We start from the raw sequence: 20,735 nt of genomic DNA, 5'->3' as shown, positions 1-20,735 counted from the left end.
TTAGAGAGTTTGCAACAGAATGGAGTGGTCAACAGTGTCAAAGGCAGAGGACAGGTCAAGGAGAAGGAGGACAGAGTATTGTTTCTTGGTTTTGGCTGTCAGCAGGTCATTGGTGACTTTGGTAAGGGCAGTCTCGGTCGAGTGGTGGGGTCGAAAGCCAGATTGTAGGCGGTCAAAGAGGGAGCAGGAGGAGAGGTGGGAGGACAGTTCTGAATGGACATGTTGTTCAAGTAGCTTTGAGGCATACGGAAGAAGTGATATGGGGCGATAACTGGACAAGGAAGATGGGTCAAGTGAAGGCTTTTTGAGGATGGGTGTAATGGTAGCATGTTTAAAAGCAGAGGGGAAGACACCAGAGTTGAGTGATAGGTTGAAGAGATGAGTTAGGGTTGGGATAAACACTGTGGTGAGGTTAGGGATGAGGTGGGATGGGATTGGGTCAAGTGCACAGGTGGTCAGATGAGATTTGGAGAGTAGAGTGGAGAGTTTTTCTTCTGTAATGGTGGAGAAGCAGGTTTTGGGAGAAGAGGACCGAGCAGTTGTGTAGAGGGTCTGTGGGGACTGTGTAGTGAAGCTTTCCCTGATGTTGACTATCTTTTGTTTGAAGTATTTGGCAAAGTCCTCAGCTGAGAAGAGAGGAGAGGGTGGGGGCGCTGGGGGACGGAGAAGAGAGTTAAAAGTGCTAAAAAGTTGTTTAGGGCTGTGTGACAGGGAAGATATGAGAGATGAGAAGTAGGCCTGTTTTGCATCAGCGAGTGAGTATTTAAATATGAGGAGGGATTGCTTGTATGTGGTGAAATGATCTTTAGAATGGGATTTCTTCCATTGCCGCTCAGCAGCCCTGGAAGCTTGTCTGAGTTTTTTGGTCAGGTTGGTGTGCCAGGGTTGTCTGTTGATTTTTCGGGTTTTGTTGTGTGTGAGGGGGGCAACAGTGTCCAGAGCTGTACTTATTGTGTTGTTATATAGGGTGGTAGCAGCTTCTGGGTCTTGGAGGGAGCATATGGTAGAGAGTGAGAGAAGAGAGTCAGAAAGCAAGCAAAAGTCGAGATGTTTAAGGTTCCTGCGGGGGTGTGTTAGTGTGTGGACCGGGGGAGCAGCAGAAGAGACCAGTGAAGAGAAGGTGAGTAGGTTGTGGTCAGATAGGGGGAGAGGCGAATTAGAAAGGTTAGATAGGGAGCAGAGGCGGGTAAAGATCAGATCCAGAGTGTGACCATCTCTGTGGGTGGGAGCTGAAGACCACTGTGATAGGCCGAAGGAGGAAGAGAGCGATAAGAGTTTAGAGGCGGCCGAGTGGCATGTGTCAATAGGTATGTTGAAGTCACCTATATCTCCCTAACTGCACACTGGGTAAATGTAGTGGCGGCTGGGCCCCAGGCGGAGAGCTGTTTGGCGCACGTCCTTCCGCCGCCAAGGATCACAGGGCAACATTCTTTGCCTCCTGTCTCCTCCTCCTCCTACTCAGCTTCCTCCTCCTCTTCTTCCACCTGCTCATCCAGTCAGCCACACACCTTCACCACCAACTTCAGCACAGCCCGGGGTAAACGTCAGCAGGCCATTCTGAAACTCATATGTTTGGGGGACAGGCCCCACACCGCACAGGAGTTGTGGCGGGGTATAGAACAACAGACTGACGAGTGGTTGCTGCCGGTGAGCCTCAAGCCTGGCCTGGTGGTGTGCGATAATGGGCGAAATCTCGTTGCAGCTCTGGGACTAGCCGGTTTGACGCACATCCCTTGCCTCGCGCATGTGCTGAATTTGGTGGTGCAGAAGTTCATTCACAACTACCCCGACATGTCAGAGCTGATGCATAAAGTGCGGGCCGCCTGTTCGCGCTTCCGGCGTTCACACCCTGCCGCTGCTCGCCTGTCTGCGCTACAGCGTAACTTCGGCCTTCCCGCTCACCGCCTCATATGCGACGTGCCCACCAGGTGGAACTCCACCTTGCACATGCTGGACAGACTGTGCGAGCAGCAGCAGGCCATAGTGGAGTTTCAGCTGCAGCACACACGGGTCAGTCGCACTGCGGATCAGCCCCACTTCACCACCAATGACTGGGCCTCCATGCGAGACCTGTGTGCCCTGTTGCGCTGTTTCGAGTACTCCACCAACATGGCCAGTGGCGATGAAGCCGTTATCAGCGTTACAATACCACTTCTATGTCTCCTTGAGAAAACACTTAGGGCGATGATGGAAGAGGAGGTGGCCCAGGAGGAAGAGGAGGAAGAGGGGTCATTTTTAGCACTTTCAGGCCAGTCTCTTCGAAGTGACTGAGAGGGAGGTTTTTTGCAACAGCAGAGGCCAGGTACAAATGTGGCCAGACAGGGCCCACTACTGGAGGACGAGGAGGACAAGGATGAGGAGGAGGTGGAGGAGGATGAGGATGAAGCATGTTCACAGCGGGCTGGCACCCAACGCAGCTCGGGCCCATCACTGGTGCGTGGCTGGGGGGAAACACAGGACGATGACGATACGCCTCCCACAGAGGACAGCTTGTCCTTACCTCTGGGCAGCCTGGCACACATGAGCGACTACATGCTGCAGTGCCTGCGCAACGACAGCAGAGTTGCCCACATTTTAACGTGTGCGGACTACTGGGTTGCCACCCGGCTGGATCCCCGGTACAAAGACAATGTGCCCACCTTACTTCCTACACTGGAGCGTGATAGGAAGATGCGCGAGTACAAGCGCACGTTGGTAGACGCGCTACTGAGAGCATTCCCAAATGTCACAGGGGAACCAGTGAAAGCCCAAGGCGAAGGCAGAGGAGGAGCAAGAGGTCGCCAACGCAGCTGTGTCACGGCCAGCTCCTCTGAGGGCAGGGTTAGCATGGCAGAGTTGTGGAAAAGTTTTGTCACCACGCCACAGCTAAGTGCACCACCACCTGATACGGAACGTGTTAGCAGGAGGCAACATTTCACTAACATGGTGGAACAGTACCTGTGCACACCCCTCCACGTACTGACTGATGGTTCGGCCCCATTCAACTTCTGGGTCTCCAAATTGTCCACGTGGCCAGAGCTAGCCTTTTATGCCTTGGAGGTGCTGGCCTGCCCGGCGGCCAGCGTTTTGTCTGAACGTGTATTCAGCACGGCAGGGGGCGTCATTACAGACAAATGCAGCCGCCTGTCTACAGCCAATGTGGACAAGCTGACGTTCATAAAAATGAACCAGGCATGGATCCCACAGGACCTGTCCATCCCTTGTGCAGATTAGACATTAACTACCTCCCCTTAACAATATATTATTGTACTCCAGGGCACTTCCTCATTCAATCCTAATTTTATTTTCATTTTACCATTATATTGCGGGGCAACCCAAAGTTGAATGAACCTCTCCTCTGTCTGGGTGCCGGGGCATAAATATGTGACAGTGGCCTGTTCCAGTGGTGGGTGACGTGAAGCCTGATTCTCTGCTATAACATGAAGACTGATTCTGTGCTGACATGAAGCCTGATTCTCTGTTACGGGACCTCTCTCCTCTGCCTGGGTGCCTGGGCCTAAATATGTGACAGTGGCCTGTTCCAGTGGTGGGTGACGTGAAGCCTGATTCTCTGCTATGACATGAAGACTGATTTTGTGCTGACATGAAGCCAGATTCTCTGTTACGGGACCTCTCTCCTCTGTCTGGGTGCCGGGGCCTAAATATGTGACAGTGGCCTGTTCCAGTGGTGGGTGACGTGAAGCCTGATTCTCTGCTATGACATGAAGACTGATTCTGTGCTGACATGAAGCCAGATTCTCTGTTACGGGACCTCTCTCCTCTGCCTGGGTGCCTGGGCCTAAATATGTGACAGTGGCCTGTTCCAGTGGTGGGTGACGTGAAGCCTGATTCTCTGCTATGACATGAAGACTGATTCTCTGCTGACATGAAGCCAGATTCTCTGTTACGGGACCTCTCTCCTCTGCCTGGGTGCCTGGGCCTAAATATGTGACAGTGGCCTGTTCCAGTGGTGGGTGACGTGAAGCCTGATTCTCTGCTATGACATGAAGACTGATTCTGTGCTGACATGAAGCCAGATTCTCTGTTACGGGACCTCTCTCCTCTGTCTGGGTGCCGGGGCCTAAATATGTGACAGTGGCCTGTTCCAGTGGTGGGTGACGTGAAGCCTGATTCTCTGCTATGACATGAAGACTGATTCTCTGCTGACATGAAGCCAGATTCTCTGCTATGGGACCTCTGTCCAATTGATATTGGTTCATTTTTATTTTTTTTATTTTTATTCATTTCCCTATCCACATTTGTTTGCAGGGGATTTACCTACATGTTGCTGCCTTTTGCAGCCCTCTAGCTCTTTCCTGGGCTGTTTTACAGCCTTTTTAGTGCCGAAAAGTTCGGGTCCCCATTGACTTCAATGGGGTTCGGGTTCGGGACGAAGTTCGGGTCGGGTTCGGATCCCGAACCCGAACATTTCCGGGAAGTTCGGCCGAACTTCTCGAACCCGAACATCCAGGTGTTCGCTCAACTCTAATCAGGATGTCTTCAGTTCAGTCACTGAACGGCATTTTGGACGGAAGAAATACCGCAGCATGCCGCGGTATTATCTTCGTCCAAAATTCCGGATCAGTTGCCGGAATTCCGGAGCCAGCATTAATTTACATTTAAATGTATTAGTGCCGGATCCGGCATTAAAAATACTGCAATGCCGGATCCGTCCTTTGAAATGTGAAAAATATATATAACGGACCCGTTCTTGCAATGCATTTGTAAGACGGATCCACATCTGGATCCGTCTACAAATGCTATCTGTTTGCATGCAGATTGCTGGATCCGGCGGGCAGTTCCGGCGACGGAACTGCTTGCCGGATCACTCTGCCGCAAGTGTGAAAGTAGCCTAAAGCGGATTTTATTAGTAAGTGCAAAGCATGCTTTTCTCAATATCAGAGCTAGGGCAAAATCCAGGTGGTTTTAATGACTGAGCCTTTTAATAAGGAAGCCTTTAGCAGCAGTTACAGTGTATGCTTTCTACCCTCAGCATCCTAAACATAGAAGATATGTATTCAGATCCCCTTAGACTCCCCCAATCCAGTAACCTTATCTGCCTAGAGTTGCTTTGTGATTACAGCAGCCCTGCCACTGGAATACAAAATGCATCATCCTCAGATGTATGCAGTGTCGGACTGGGGTTCCTTTGGCTCTCCAGAGGAATTATTTTTGTGGCCCAACCATGAGCTTACTTAGAACTTAAAGTGGCCCTTGAAAAAAAAATAAAAGTGGCCCCATGTTATAGGCGTGTCCCAATTGACAGAATGAAGGGCAACACAAGTAGGTAGGGCCAAAACAAGTAGACAAGGACAACAGAAGAAGTGGGGCCTACAATATTGTAGTGCAGCACAAAATACCACCCCAGCAGAACCACATACTAAAAGTGCAGCAAAATACTGCTTCAACAGAAGCAAATGCTACGGTGCTGAACAGAATACTGCCGCCCTCACCAGAGTATTCAACCGTATCACCATCCTGAGGACTGTGATACAGTTGAGTTTAAGAGGGCACTTACTGACATTGTCCATGTGCATAAGTACCTCATGCTCCTAACATTATTTAGTGCTGAAAGCATAAAATCATTATGTACACGACCGGCAGCCATGAGGGGGGCTTGGGCGGATCCTTGGTCATCGGCCCACCGGTAAATTTCCCTGTAGGATCTATGGCCAGTCCACCCTGGGCCCAACCCCTATATCAGGGGTTCTCAACTGGCAGACCGCGGTCAGAGTCTGGACCGTGGTTGCCAGCTGTCCAGACCCCTCCTCTGAACTCTATCTGTGTCCTTGGGGAACAGATGCAGTTGAATAAACTGGTGAAGCAGAAAGCCATCGGCTCTCTGCTTTAATGTTCACCTGCCACCGGTGATTCAGTGCTGGCAAGCGCAATGAGATGATGTCATCATGCCTGCTGCACTGAACCACAAGCAGCACAGAGCGAAGGTCTGCTTCGCACTGTGCTATTTGTGGCTCAGCGCGGCAGCCATGATAATATCATCGCATTGCGCCTGCCAGCGCTGAATCACTGATGAAGAAACATCGATGGTGGAACAGGTGAGTATATAAAGTGGAGGCAATGTAGGGCATCATTCTTTGGAGTCAGAAGAGGATCATACTGCATGGGGACATTAAGCAAGGCATCATATTGTTAGAGGAGGCACTAAGTGGGCGTCATACTGTGAGGGGAGACACTAAAGGGGCATCATACTCAATGGGGATACTAAGAAGGCATCATGCTGTGAGAGGAGGCACTAAAAAGGGCATTATACTGTTAGTGGAGGTACTAAGGGGTATCATATTGTGAGAGGAGGCACTAAAGGGGGCATCATTCTGTGAAGCGAGGTACTGAGAGGACATCAAATTCTGCGAGGAGGCACTATGGAAGCATCATATTGTGAGATGGGACATTATACTCTGTGGGGGACACTAAATGGCATCATATTGTCTGAGGGGCCCTAAGGAGGAATCATAAGTGGCACTAAGGGTCCATTCTTAGGGCTCGTTCACACAACCGTTGGTGTCCCGTGCTGTGAACCGCAAATTGCGGTCCGCAATGCACGGGCACCTTCCGTGGGGCAGGCGCATGGCGATCGCAGACCCATTCACTTGCATGGATCCACGATCCCTCCGTTTCACAAAAAGATAGAGCATGTTCTATCTTTTTGCGGTACAGAGGCACGGAATGGAACCCCAGAAAGCACTCCGTAGTGCTTCTGTAGTGTTCCGTTCCGTGCTTCCTTTCCACACCGTTCCGGATCTCCAGGTTTGCGGACCCATTGAAATGAATAGGTCTGCATCTGTGATGCGGGATGACAATGGAACGGTGCCTGTGTATTGCGGATCCGCAAATGCGGTCCGCAATACGGGAACAGGACACCAACGGTCGTGTGAATGAGCCCTTATTGTGTTGGGGCCCTAAGGGGATTGAGTGGGATTAAAGGTATTGCTATTTTTTAGAAAAAAAAATAGCCGTAGAGCAGTACACACCACTGTTGTCACTCCTTAAAAATGTTTTTGTGCCTCAGACCTTCACCCAAAGGCAGATCCAGGTATGTGGACCTTTACAAAAAGTACTTGAGTACCCCTGCCTTATATCATCAATAAAATGTAATAGATTTTGAATATAAGAAATAGACACTAGTGGAAAGTGATTATATGCAAATGCAACCAAAATTGTTATTTTTTTTCCTCTTGGAGCTTTGGGGTGCACTACCATATCAAAGCCTGGCCCCATCTGAGGTTCTTCTGGTACTTTGGTGGGCCTGTCAAAACCTCAATGTATGTGTACATTTACAATTTTTTTTATTGCCTTTAATAAAGTAATTCTGAAAGACATGCAAATGTACTCTCTTATTCCCTATAGGAACAAAATATGATGAAGATAACAAACTAGATGATGGCAATGTGAATCACAGGAGTGTAGAATCACAACGTCGCCCGCTTGGCAGAAAAACTATAAAACTGGACCACAGCATAAGGCAAGAAATGGAAAAACAGATGCTAGCGGAAGAAAGGAGAGCCCAAGCTGTGAAAATGTATTCAAAATTACGAAGTTCTAGACTGACAACTATTCGCACACCACAGTCCATGAGTATATCCAGATTTGAAGATTGTAAGTTGGCCACTATTCTTCTGTCTACTGTATGCATTCATCTTTAATTTATTTCCATCAAAAAATCCCCATAAAATCAATCCCACATAGTGCACATAGGTTTTCATGTAGCTCTGTTCAAAAGTTGTACAGTTTTGGATTATTTCAGTGACTATAATTGTGGCCTGCACATTCAGCACCATTAGGGTTAATATACATACTTGGCCAACTCAATTGTCTCATTTATCTGAGTGGTGTTTGCAAATCCATGAGCTTGCTGTAGAAATAACCCCATTCTGATGAAATTTCGGAAACATAAGACTTATCTGGTTGTCTCTATGCCATCCATTTTCTTCTGGATCCATTTAGAGACATTATCAAATGTTTTACATAAAAAAATTACAAATTATTGTACATGCCATATTTGTGCCACAGCTTGCAATTCACTTCTCTCACCACTTTTCAAAAGTGATCAGAAAGTGGTCAAGGCTTTATGTGAGGGGATGTCCTGTGGCCCAACAGATTTACTAATATTCACACCAGAAACTAGGTAAATGATAGTTCAAAAGTACGCAAGATTAAAGGATATGGACACCTTTGTAAAAAAATAAAATTTTGCCCAACGCACTTCCCAAAAAATTGTATACAAAATGTATAAAAAGTGATCAAAAAAATTATATGTACCCAAAATTAGTACAAATCAAACTGTCACCTCATCCCGCGAAAAATGAGCCCCTAAATAAGACAATCTTCCAAAAAATAAAAAAAATATGGCGTTCAGAAAATGGAGACACAAAAACATGATTTTGTTTCAAAAATGCTTTTATTGTGCAAAATAAAATTAAAAAAATGCACATATTCGGTATTGTCATGTCCAAAACGACCTACTTTATAAAAATATCATGTGATCCAACTCATCTGGTAAACACCATAAAAAATAAATTAAAAAAAGTGCCAAAAAGCAATTTTTTTATCACCTTACATTACTAAAAGTGTAATTCTAAGCGATCAAAAAATCATTTGTGCCCCAATATAGTACCAATCAAATCAACATTTCATCCCGCAAAAAATGAAACCCTACCTAAGAAAATCGCCCAAAAAAATAATATATGGCTTTCAGAAAATGGAGACACAAAAACATTATTTTTTTTCCCAAAAATTCTTTTATTGTGTAAACCAAAATAAAATGTAAAAAATAGACATATTAGGTATTGCCGCATTCGTAACGACCTGCTCTATACAAATATCACATGATCTACCCTGTCAGGTAAACATTGTAAAAAACAAAAAAATAAAAACTGTGCCAGAAGAGCCATTTTTTAGTTACCCTGCCTCACAAAAAGCATTTTATATTTATATGCATGCACACACACAATGGCAGCACAGCAGGCCAAATATAAATATGGAGGTACAGGCCAATGGATCCGGCAACAAATCAAGGACAATGTAAAAAAAATAAAAATAAATGGCAGCACTCTCACAAAAAAATGAGTGAAAAGAAAAATACTTTATTCACTCCCGTGGTCGCAACTAGTGTTGAGTGAACTTGTGTTTTCAAGGTTCAGGTTCGGGTTATCTAAGAATTCCGCTATGGATTCCGCTACCACGGACCATAACTTATGGTCCATGATAGCGGAATCCATAACGGAATTCTTAGACAACCCGAACCTTGTACGTCAAAGTTGAAACACTAGTCGCAAAGTTTCAGCTCATAGTTTGAAAAAAAGACTCTGTGAATGAGCTGAAAACATTGCGACCACAGGAGTGAAAATAGTGTTTGAGAGTGCGGAATTTTTTTTCTTTTTATATATAGTCATTTTTTAAACTGGTATATAGCAGAACGGGCTTAGTTGTCCATAGCAACCAATCAGCCTCCACCTTTCTTTTTCACAGCTCCTTTGAAAAATGAAAGGAGGAATTTGATTGGTTGCTATGGGCAATGAAGCCAGTTTTCTTTTGCACGAGTTTTGATAAATCTCCCCCACTGTCTACTTCTATGTGTACATAGCATTGTGTGGCGTCACACTGTACTAATCTGTGTGGGACAAGTGATCGCTCACTGTGCGGACTGCACAATATACTGTATTCAGAAGAGACTGCATGTAGTGACCATGTGAGAGCTGTCAGTAATGAGATCTATATCTTGCTTATAACACTATGGTTCTGACTGTAGATCGCTGCGTTATCAGCAGAAATATCTATTGTGTCTACAAATAATGGACTTTCTACAGAATGGAAAGAGAGAAATAAATCTGCTGATTACAGGCTGTAGCATACAAGTAGCTGAGTAGTGTTTGGCCGAATACCGCGTGTGCTCGAGCGGGATGCTTATGTCTCCTCCCCGCACGTTTGTTGGCTGCTACCCAGCCAATAAACGTGCGGGTAAGTACTGCCACTCACTGTAATGCCGTAGCCATGTTGGTTACTGGCATTACAGTGATTGGCTGTCTGGAACGCATCATTTGGTGCTATAAAGCACCCGATGACACGTGGTTCAGCCAGTCTTAGTCAGGGAGAGCTGTGCTGTAGAAGGGACAGATAGTGTAGGGAATTGAATTAATTTTTTTTGTTAGGCAGGGTTGGTGGTGTTAGAGGCCCAAAAATCCTTTTAACCACTTAAGGATCACAGGTTTATACCCCCCTAGTGACCAGGCCCTTTTTTCCAAATCGGCACTCCACAAATTTAGCGGTTTATTGCTCGGTCATGCAACTTACCACCCAAATGAATTTTACCTCCTTTTCTTCTCACTAATAGAGCTTTCATTTGGTGGTATTTCATTGCTGCTGACATTTTTACTTTTTTTGTTATTAATCGAAATTTTACGATTTTTTTTGCAAAAAAATGAAATTTTTCACTTTCAGTTGTAAAATTTTGCAAAAAAAAACAACATCCATATATAAATTTTTCTCTAAATTTATTGTTCTACATGTCTTTGATAAAAAAAAAATGTTTGGGTAAAAAAAAAATGGTTTGGGTAAAAGTTATAGCGTTTACAAACTATGGTACAAAAATGTGAATTTCCGCTTTTTGAAGCACCTGTCATGTTTCCTGAGGTTCTACAATGGCCAGACAGTACAAACACCCCACAAATGACCCCATTTCGGAAAGTAGACACCATAAGGTATTCGCTGATGGGCATAGTGAGTTCACAAGTTAACGGAAAATGATGATTTTTTCTTTTTTCTTTTTTTTTCTTACAAAGTCTCATATTCTACTAACTTGTGACAAAAAATAAAAACTTCCATGAACTCACTATGCCTATCACGAAATACCTTGGGGTGTCTTCTTTCCAAAATGGGGTCACTTGTGGGATAGTTATACTGCCCTGGCATTTTAGGGGCCCAAATGCGTGCAAAGTAGTTTGAAATCAAAATCTGTAAAAAATGGCCGGTGAAATCCGAAAGGTGCTCTTTGGAATGTGGGCCCCTTTGCCCACCTAGGCTGCAAAAAAGTGTCACACATGTGGTATTGCCGTACTCAGGAGAAGTTGGGCAATGTGTTTTGGGGTGTCATTTTACATATACCCATGCTGGGTGAGAGAAATATCTCGGTCAAATGCCAACTTTGTATAAAAAAATGGGAAAAGTTGTCTTTTGCCAAGATATTTCTCTCACCCAGCATGGGTATATGTAAAAAGACACCCCAAAACACATTGCCCAACTTCTCCTGAGTACGGTGATACCAGATGTGTGACACTTTTTTGCAGCCTAGATGCGCAAAGGGGCCCACATTCCTTTTATAAGGGCATTTTTAGACATTTGGATCCCAGACTTCTTCTCACGCTTTAGGGCCCCTAAAATGCCAGGGCAGTATAAATACCCCACATGTGACCCCATTTTGGAAAGAAGACACCCCAAGGTATTCAATGAGGGGCATGGCGAGTTCATAGAAATTATTTTTTTTTGCCACAAGTTAGCGGAAATTTATATATTTTTTTTTTCTCACAAAGTCTCCCTTTCCGCTAACTTGGGACAAAAATTTCAATCTTTCATGGACTCAATATCCCCTCACGGAAAACCTTGGGGTGTCTTATTTCCGAAATGGGGTCACATGTGGGATATTTATACTGCCCTGGCATTCTAGGGGCCCTAAAGCGTGAGAAGAAGTCTGGAATATAAATGTCTAAAAATTTTTACGCATTTGGATTCCGTGAGGGGTATGGTGAGTTCATGTGAGATTTTATTTTTTGACACAAGTTAGTGGAATATGAGACTTTGTAAGGAAAAACAAAAAAATTTCCGCTAACTTGGGCCAAAAAAATGTGTGAATGGAGCCTTACAGGGGGGTGATCAATGACAGGGGGGTGATCAATGACAGGGGGGTGATCAGAGAGTCTATATGGGGTGATCACCCCCCTGTCATTGATCACCCCCCTATAAGGCTCCATTCAGATGTCCGTATGTGTTTTGCGGATCCGATCCATGTATCCGTGGATCCGTAAAAAACATACGGACATCTGAATGCAGCCTTACAGGGGGGTGATCAATGACAGGGGGGTGATCAATGACAGGGGGGGGATTAATGACAGGGGGGTGATCAGGGAGTCTATATGGGGTGATCACCCCCCTGTCATTGATCTCCCCCCTATAAGGCTCCATTCAGATGTCTGTATGTGTTTTGCGGATCCGATCCATGTATCCGTGGATCCGTAAAAAACATACGGACATCTGAATGCAGCCTTACAGGGGGGTGATCAATGACAGGGGGGTGATCAATGACAGGGGGGTGATCAGGGAGTCTATATGGGGTGATCACCCCCCTGTCATTGATCACCCCCCTATAAGGCTCCATTCAGATGTCCGTATGTGTTTTGCGGATCCGATCCATGTATCCGTGGATCCGTAAAAAACATACGGACATCTGAATGCAGCCTTACAGGGGAGTGATCAATGACAGGGGGGTGATCAGGGAGTCTATATGGGGTGATCACCCCCCTGTCATTGATCACCCCCCTATAAGGCTCCATTCAGATGTCCGTATGAGTTTTGCGGATCCGATCCATGTATCCGTGGATCCGTAAAAAACATACGGACATCTGAATGCAGCCTTACAGGGGGGTGATCAATGACAGGGGGGTGATCAATGACAGGGGGGTGATCAGGGAGTCTATATGGGGTGATCACCCCCCTGTAAGGCTCCATTCAGACGTTTGTATGTGTTTTGCGGATCCGATCCATGTATCCGTAAAAAACATACGGACATCTGAATGCAGCCTTACAGGGGAGTGATCAATGACAGGGGGGTGATCAGGGAGTCTATATGGGGTGATCACCCCCGTCATTGATCACCCCCCTGTAAGGCTCCATTCAGACGTCCGTATGAGTTTTACGGATCCGATCCATGTATCAGTGGATCCGTAAAAATCATACGGACGTCTGAATGGAGCCTTACAAGGGGGTGATCAATGACAGGGGGGTGATCAATGACAGGGGGTGATCAGGGAGTCTATATGGGGTGATCAGGGGTGATCAAGGGTGAATAAGGGGTTAATAAGTGACAGGGGTGTGTGTAGTGTAGTGGTGTTTGGTGCTACATATTACTGAGCTACCTGTGTCCTCTGGTGGTCGATCCAAACAAAAGGGACCACCAGAGGACCAGGTAGCAGGTATATTAGACGCTGTTATCAAAACGCATCGCCGCTGGCAGGCTGGAGATCCACTCGCTTACCTTCCGTTCCTGTGAACGCGCGTGCCTGTGTGCGCGCGTTCACAGGAAATCTCGGCTCACGCGAGATGACGCCAATCGGCGTTAGTGTGACCTGGGAGCGCCGCAGAGATGACGCCTTTCGGCGTTAGTGTGACGGTAAGTGGTTAAGGAATATTGTTGTGTCTGTCAGCAATATATTTTGAGCGCAACCTGCGCTAAATTGCGTGCGATTAGAGACCCAAAAGTCCTTTTAAGGACTATTGTTGTATCTGGCAGCAATATATATATGCGCTAAATAGCTTGCAATTGTTTGGCCGCTGCAGACAGCGACATTATCTGCACTACATCTCCTTTGTAACGTGTGCGCATCCTAAAAATATCTGTGACATCCAGTGTACTTTTTCCGTAGACGGCGTCCGCTGCAGACGGTTACATTACCTGCGCTACATCTCCTGTATAATGTTTGCGCATCCTAAAAATATCAGTGAAATCCAGTGTACTTTTTCCGTTGGCGCTGCAGACAGCGACATTATCTGCGCTACATCTCCTGTTTAACGTGTGTGCATACTAAAAATATCTGTGACATCCAGTGTACTTTTTCCGTAGACGGTCTCCGCTGCAGACAGTTACATTACCTGCGCTACATCTAGTGTATAATGTTTGCACATCCCAAAAAGCTGTGACATTCCCTGTGATTTTTTATTAGCCGCTGGTGACAGCGACATTACCTGCACTACATCTCTTGTATAATGTTTGCGGATCATAAATATCAGTGATATTCCCTGTCATTTTTTATTAGCCGCTTGTGACAGCAGCGACATTACCTGCGCTACATCTCCTGTATAACGTTTGCACATCCCAAATAGCTGTGACATTCCCTGTAATTTTTTATTAGTGCTGGTGACAGCAGCGACATTACCTGCACTACATCTCCTGTATAACGTTTGGGCATCCTAAATATCAGCGACATTCAGTAAAAAAATTTAGCTGCTGGTGGCCGCGACATTACCTGCGCTACATCTCCTGTATACGGTTTGCACATCCTAAATATCAGTGACATTCAGTTTAAATTTATTTGCGCATACACTTACAAAACCTGCGCTAGTGTACGTGTGAAATACTTGCAAGCATATATACCATTTAATATGCAGAAGGCGAGCAGTAAGGGATGGGGAAGTGGCCGTGCTGCTGATGGTGCACGCAGAGGCTGTGGCCCTGGGCGCGGTGAAACTGTGCCTGCTGCAAGAGCACAAGAAACACACTCATCCATGATACCTAGCTTCATGTCCCAGTTTGCAGGGCGGCGCAGGACACCACTCTCGAAGTCACACCAGTGCGAACAGGTGGTCGGTTGGATTCCAGCAGATAATGCTTCTAGTCGGTTAAGCACGACCCTGTCTTCCACAAAGTCCAGTCTCAGTAGCCAAGATTCTGGTCAACAGAATCCTCACCCTGATCCTCCTTCCTCCCACCATGGAGAGTCTTGCCAAACAAGTGATCCCACACTTGGATATTCCGAGGAGCTCTTTTCATTGCCATTCCTTGATTTGGGCCTCTCGCCAAGTCCGCTTGAAGAGGGACATGAGGAGATCGTTTGCACCGATGACCAAACTCTTGAGCATCCACAGTCACAAGAAGATGACAGTGGGGAACTGCAATAAGTTTTTAACGAGGTGGATAATGATGATGAGACACATTTGCCAATAAGTCAACGGCAATTAGTGTCTCAAGAGGTTAATGATGAGGATGAGACACAGTGAGATGATTATTAGGTCAAGTCAGGAGGATGACCAGAGTGAGGAAGTGGAAGAGGAAATCACTGACCCAACCTGGGAAGGTGGCAAATCGAGCGACGACAGCAGTACAGAGGGGAAGTGATCCGCAGCACCGCAACAGGCTGGAAGAGGCAGTGGGGTGGCAAAGGGGAGAAGGCGGGCCACACCAAACAGGCCCGCAACTGTTCCCCGGAGCACCCCCGTGCTGCAATCTCCCTTTTTGAGGACGATAAAAGAATTGTCATTTGCAACCTGTGCCGTGCCAAAATGAGCAGGGGCGTGAACACTAGCAACCTCACCACCACCAGCATGATCTGCCACATGGCATCAAAGCACTCTAATAGGTGGGCTGAACACCTGGGTCCACAATCAGGGTCTGCGGGTCACACCACTGCCTCTTCTTCCCCTGTGTTACATGCTGGCCAATCCCCTGTCCAAGACACAGGCCCGGATGCCTCCCGTCCTGCACCTGGACCTTCACAAGCACCATCAGCTAGCATATCCACTTCTGTGTCCCAGGGCAGCATACAGATGTCCATACCCACAGGCCATAGCACTAAATGCGCACCTTTCCAAATTGCTGGCCCTGGAAATGTTGCCATTTAGGCTTGTGGACAGTGAGGCTTTCCGCAGCCTGATGGCGGTGGCAGTCCCTCATTACTCAGTCCTCAGCCGCCACTATTTTTCCCGGTGTGCCTTGTCCGCCTTACACCAGCATGTGTCCCGTAACATTACCCGTGCCCTGACCAACGCAGTTATTGGGAAGGTCCACTTAAGGACTGACACATGGACAAGTGCCTGTGGCCAGAGACGCTACATTTCCCTGATGGCACACTGGGTGAACATTGTGGAGGCCGGTAGGGAGTCATACCCTGGGATGGCACAGGTGATACCGACGCCAAGGATTGCGGGCCCTACTTCCATCAGGATTTCCGCCACCACTTACATTAGTGGCTGCAACCCCCCCTTCTCCTCCTCCACCTCCATCTCTGAATTATTATCTTGCAGCAACAGTCAGCCATCAGTCAGTAGCTGGAAGGAGTGTAGCACTGCAGTGGAGAGGCGGCAACAGGCCGTGCTGAAACTAATTTGCTTAGGTGACAAACAGCACATTGCTGCAGAGCTGTGGCAGGGTATAAGGGACCAGACTGAGCTGTGGCTCTCGCCACTCAACCTAGAACCAGGCATGGTTGTGTCTGATAATGGCCATAATTTGGTGGTGGCTTTGGAGCTCGGCAAGCTCACACACATACCATGCCTAGCCTATGTGTTCAACTTAGTGGTTCAGCAGTTTCTCAAAACCTACCCCAATTTGCCTGAGCTACTGGTGAAGGTGCTCCACGTGTGTGCCCATTTCCAAAAGTCATCTACAGCTGCCACCGGTCTGGCAGCGATGCAGCAGCGCTTGCAATTTCCAGCTCACCGACTGTTGTGTGTCGTGAGCACGTGCTGGAACTCCACGTTCCACATGTTGGCCAGGCTTTGTGAGCAGCAGAGGGCAGTAGTGGAATACCAGTTGCAACATGGTAGTCGCCTTTCCAGTCAGCTTCTGCTCTTCACAAGAAACGAGTGGGCATAGATGTCTGACCTCTGTGAGGTTTTACGCAACTTTGAGGAATCAACACAGATGGTGAGCGGCGATGCCCCTATTATCGGCATAACCATCCCACTTCTGTGTCTACTGAAATGCTCGCTGCTCACAATGTAGGAGGACGCTTTGCATGTGGAAGAGGTGGAAATGGGGGAAGACAGGGTGATAGCCAGACCACCCTCCATTCATCTTCTCAGCGCGAATTGGATGATGATGAGGAGGAGGAGCAGGAGACGGATGCCTCCGCTTCAGAGGGTAGTAACCACAGCAGGTTTATTCCATCTGTTCAGCGTGGATGGGCCGAAGAGGAGGAAGAGACTGAAGAGATTGAGAGTCATCCTCCTGATGAGGACAGCGAAGTCTTGTCTGTTGGGACTGTGGCACACATGGCTGACTTTATGTTATGCTGCCTTTCCCGTGACCCTCACGTTATACGCATTTTGGCCAACACCGATTACTGGTTGTTCACTCTTCTCGACCCCCGCTATAAAGATAACTTCTCATTTCTCATTCCTGTGGTGGAGAGGACTAGCAAAATGGTGCAATACCAGAAGGTCCTTGTGGAAAAATTGCTCAAAAACTTTCCAGTTGACAATGCTGGCAGCAGAGTCCGTAGTTCCTTGGGCAACCGAGGAGGTGAGACGAGGGGAACACACAGCAGTTCCAACAGAGGCAAGGCAACACTCTCCAAGGCCTGGGACAGTTTCATGACACCCCGCCAGCAACCTCACCCTGATGTACGGCCTAGTGTCACAAGGAGAGAAAGGTTTTGGAAGATGGTGAAGGAGTACGTAGCAGACCGTGTCAGCATCCTTAATGATCCCTCTGTGCTTAACAACTATTAGGTGTCCAAGCTGGACACGTGGCACGAACTGGTGCTCTACACTTGGAGGTGCTGGACTGCCCTGCCGCAAGTGTTTTGTCAGAGCGTGTATTTAGTGCTGCTGTTTAATAAAATAAGTGCTGCTGCATAATAACTGATAAGCGCATCCGACTGTCAACTGAAAATGCTGACAGGTTGACTCTAAATGAACAAGGCTGGGATTGCCCCTGACTTCTCTACTCCACCAGAGGAAAGCGGCTGAACATAAAGGCACTTTTAAATGTGGCTTTTATGGTGTATTGAATACACTGTATTCCCATGCACCCCTTCCACCACAAAAAAAGAGTATATGGTTCAATCTTCCTTTTCTCTTCCTCCTCCTCCATCATATCAACATGCTTATTAGGCTGCCCTCGCTCCTAATGTTTTAGAGGGTCAGCTCAGCAGCAGGCCCTCAACCATAATTTTTTACATGGTCAGCTCAGCAGTAGGCCCTCAACCATAATTTTTTCGATGGTCAGCTCAGCAGCAGACCCTCAACCATTATTTTTTCGATGATCAGCTCAGCAGCAGACACTCACTCGCCCCTAATGTTTTAGAGAGTCAGCTCAGCAGCAGACCCTCACCCCTAATGTTTTAGATGGTCAGCTCAGCAGCAAGCCCTAGCCCATAATTTTTTCCATTGTCAGCTCAGCAGCAGGCCCTCGCCCATAATGTTTTAAAAGGTCAGATCAGCAGCAGGCACTAGCCGCTCATGTTTTAGATGGTCAGATCAGCAGCAGACCCTCACCCCTAATGTTTTAGATGGTCAGATCAGCAGCAGGCACTAGCTGTTAATGTTTTAGATGGTCAGATCAGCAAAAGGCCCTCGCCCATAATGTTTTAGGCTACTTTCACACTTGCGTTTGGGGTTCCGCTTGTGAGCTCCGTTTGAAGGCTCTCACAAGCGGCCCCGAACGGATCCGTACAGCCCAAATGCATTCTGAGTGGATGCGGATCCACTCAGAATGCATCAGTTTGGCACCGTTTGGCCTCCGTTCCGCTCAGCAGGCGGACACCCGAACTCAGCTTGCAGCGTTTTTGTGTCCGCCTGGCCGTGCGGAGCCAAACGGATCTGTCCAGACTTACAATGCAAGTCAATGGGGACGGATCCGTTTGACGTTGACACAATATGGTGCAATTTCAAACTGATCCGTCCCCCATTGACTTTCAATGTAAAGTCAGGAGTACCCTATTAATATACCATCAGATCGGAGTTTTCTCCAATCCGATGGTATATTTTAACTTGAAGCGTCCCCATCACCATGGGAACGCCTCTATGTTAGAATATACCATTGGATTTTAGTTAGATCGTGAAACTCAGATCCGAACAGTATATTCTAACACAGAGGCGTTCCCATGGTGATGGGGACGCTTCAAGTTAGAATATACTGAGAACTGTGTACATGACTGCCCCCTGCTGCCCCCCTGTATTCAACTCATTGGTGGCCAGTGCGGCCCCCCCTCCCTCCCCAGTATTAAATGTGACCAGTGCGGCCCCCCTCCCTCTATATTCATTGGTGGCCAGTGCGGCCCCCCCCTCCCTCCCTCCCCAGTATTAAATGTGACCAGTGCGGCCCCCCTCCCTCTATATTCATTGGTGGCCAGTGCGGATTCCCAGTATTAAATGTGACCAGTGCGGCCAAGACTGCAATAGCGTCTTGGCTGCCATGGTAACCAATCGGAGCCCCAGCGATTAAACTGGGACTCCGATCGGAACTCTCCGCTGCCACCAATGATGGGGGGGGGGGATTTTAATTAGGGGGCGGGGGGGAAGAGGGGAGGCCGCACTGGTCACATTTAATACTGGGAATCCGCACTGGCCACTAATGAATATAGAGGGAGGGGGGCCGCACTGGTCACATTTAATACTGGGGAAGGAGGGAGGGGGGGCCTCACTGGCCACCAATGAATATAGAGGGAGGGGGGTCGCACTGGTCACATTTAATACTGGGGAGGGAGGAAGGGGGGGCCGCACTGGCCACCAATGAATATAGAGGGAGGGGGGCCACACTGGTCATATTTAATACTGGGGAGGGAGGGGGTCTGCCCCCTCCTGCCTGGCAGCACCTGATCTCTTACAGGGGGCTATGATTCGCACAATAATTGTGCGGATCACAGCCCCCTGTAAGAGATCGGGTGCTGCCAGGCAGCAGGGGGCAGTCATGTACACAGTTCTTTTAATATATTCTAACTTGAAGCGTCCCCATCACCATGGGAACGCCTCTGTGTTAGAATATACTGTCGGATCTGAGTTTTCAAGAAGTGAAAAATCAGATCTGTAAAAAACAGTTATGCAGACGGATCTGTTCTGAATGGATGCAAGCGTTTGCATTAAAGGAGCGGATCCATCTGTGCAGACACCAGACGGATCCGCTCCAAACGCAAGTGTGAAAGTAGCCTTAGATGGTCAGCTCAGCAGCAGGCCCTCAACCATAATTTTTCCCATGCTCAGATCAACAGCAGGCCCTCGCCCCTAATGTTTTAGAGAGTCCGCTCACTAGCAGACACTGAACCATAATTTTTTCGATGGTCAGCTCAGCAGCAGGCCCTCAACCATAATTTTTTCGCTGGTCAGATTAGCCGCAGGAACTCGCCCCTAATGTTTTAGAGAGTCAGCTCAGCAGGGGGCCCTCAACCATGATTTCTTCGATGGTCAGCTCGGCAGCAGGCCCTCGCCCATAATTTTTTCCAAGGTCAGATCAGCAGCAGGCCCTCGCCCCTAATTCTTTAGAGAGTCAGCTCACCAGCAGACCCTCAGCCATAATTTTTTCGATGGTCAGCTCAGCAGCAGACCCTCACCCCTAATGTTTTAGATGGTCAGATCTGCAGCAGGCCCTCGCCCATAATGCTTTAGAGAGTAAGCTCACCAGCAGACCCTCAGCCATAATTTTTTCGATGGTCAGCTCAGCAGCAGGCCCTCACCACTAATGTTTTAGATGGTCAGCTCAGCAGCAGACCCTCACCCCTAATGTTTTAGATGGTCAGATCTGCAGCAGGCCCTCGCTCATAATGCTTTAGAGAGTAAGCTCACCAGCAGACCCTCAGCCATAATTTTTTCGATGGTCAGCTCAGCAGCAGGCCCTCACCACTAATGTTATAGATGGTCAGGTCAGCAGCAGGCCCTCGCCTCTAATGTTTTAGAGGGTCACCAGTAGGTCCTTGCTCCTAATGTTTTTGAGGGTCACCAGCAGGCCAGCAATCCTAATTTTTCAAGGGTGTGTATGATGCCCTCCTTTATGTGATATACAGGTTGTATCGGAGTGCCTCTTCGGCCTCAAGCACACG

General features: G+C 47.5%; 1 protein-coding gene across 2 annotated transcripts in view; it reads left to right on the top strand.

The window, feature by feature from the left end:
* The window catches only part of LOC120979212, a 433,119-nt gene that overhangs the window by 276,265 nt on the left and 136,119 nt on the right, over positions 1-20,735 (top strand). For both annotated transcript variants that reach the window (XM_040407825.1, XM_040407833.1), the window contains exon 10: positions 7,345-7,593. In XM_040407825.1, coding sequence (XP_040263759.1) covers positions 7,345-7,593 — 249 coding nt within the window. The remainder of the gene's footprint in view (positions 1-7,344; positions 7,594-20,735) is intronic.

This window comes from Bufo bufo, chromosome 1, assembly GCF_905171765.1.
Source record: "Bufo bufo chromosome 1, aBufBuf1.1, whole genome shotgun sequence".
NCBI classification, from domain to species: Eukaryota; Metazoa; Chordata; class Amphibia; order Anura; family Bufonidae; genus Bufo; species Bufo bufo.
This window is presented reverse-complemented; position numbering and strand designations above follow the sequence as displayed.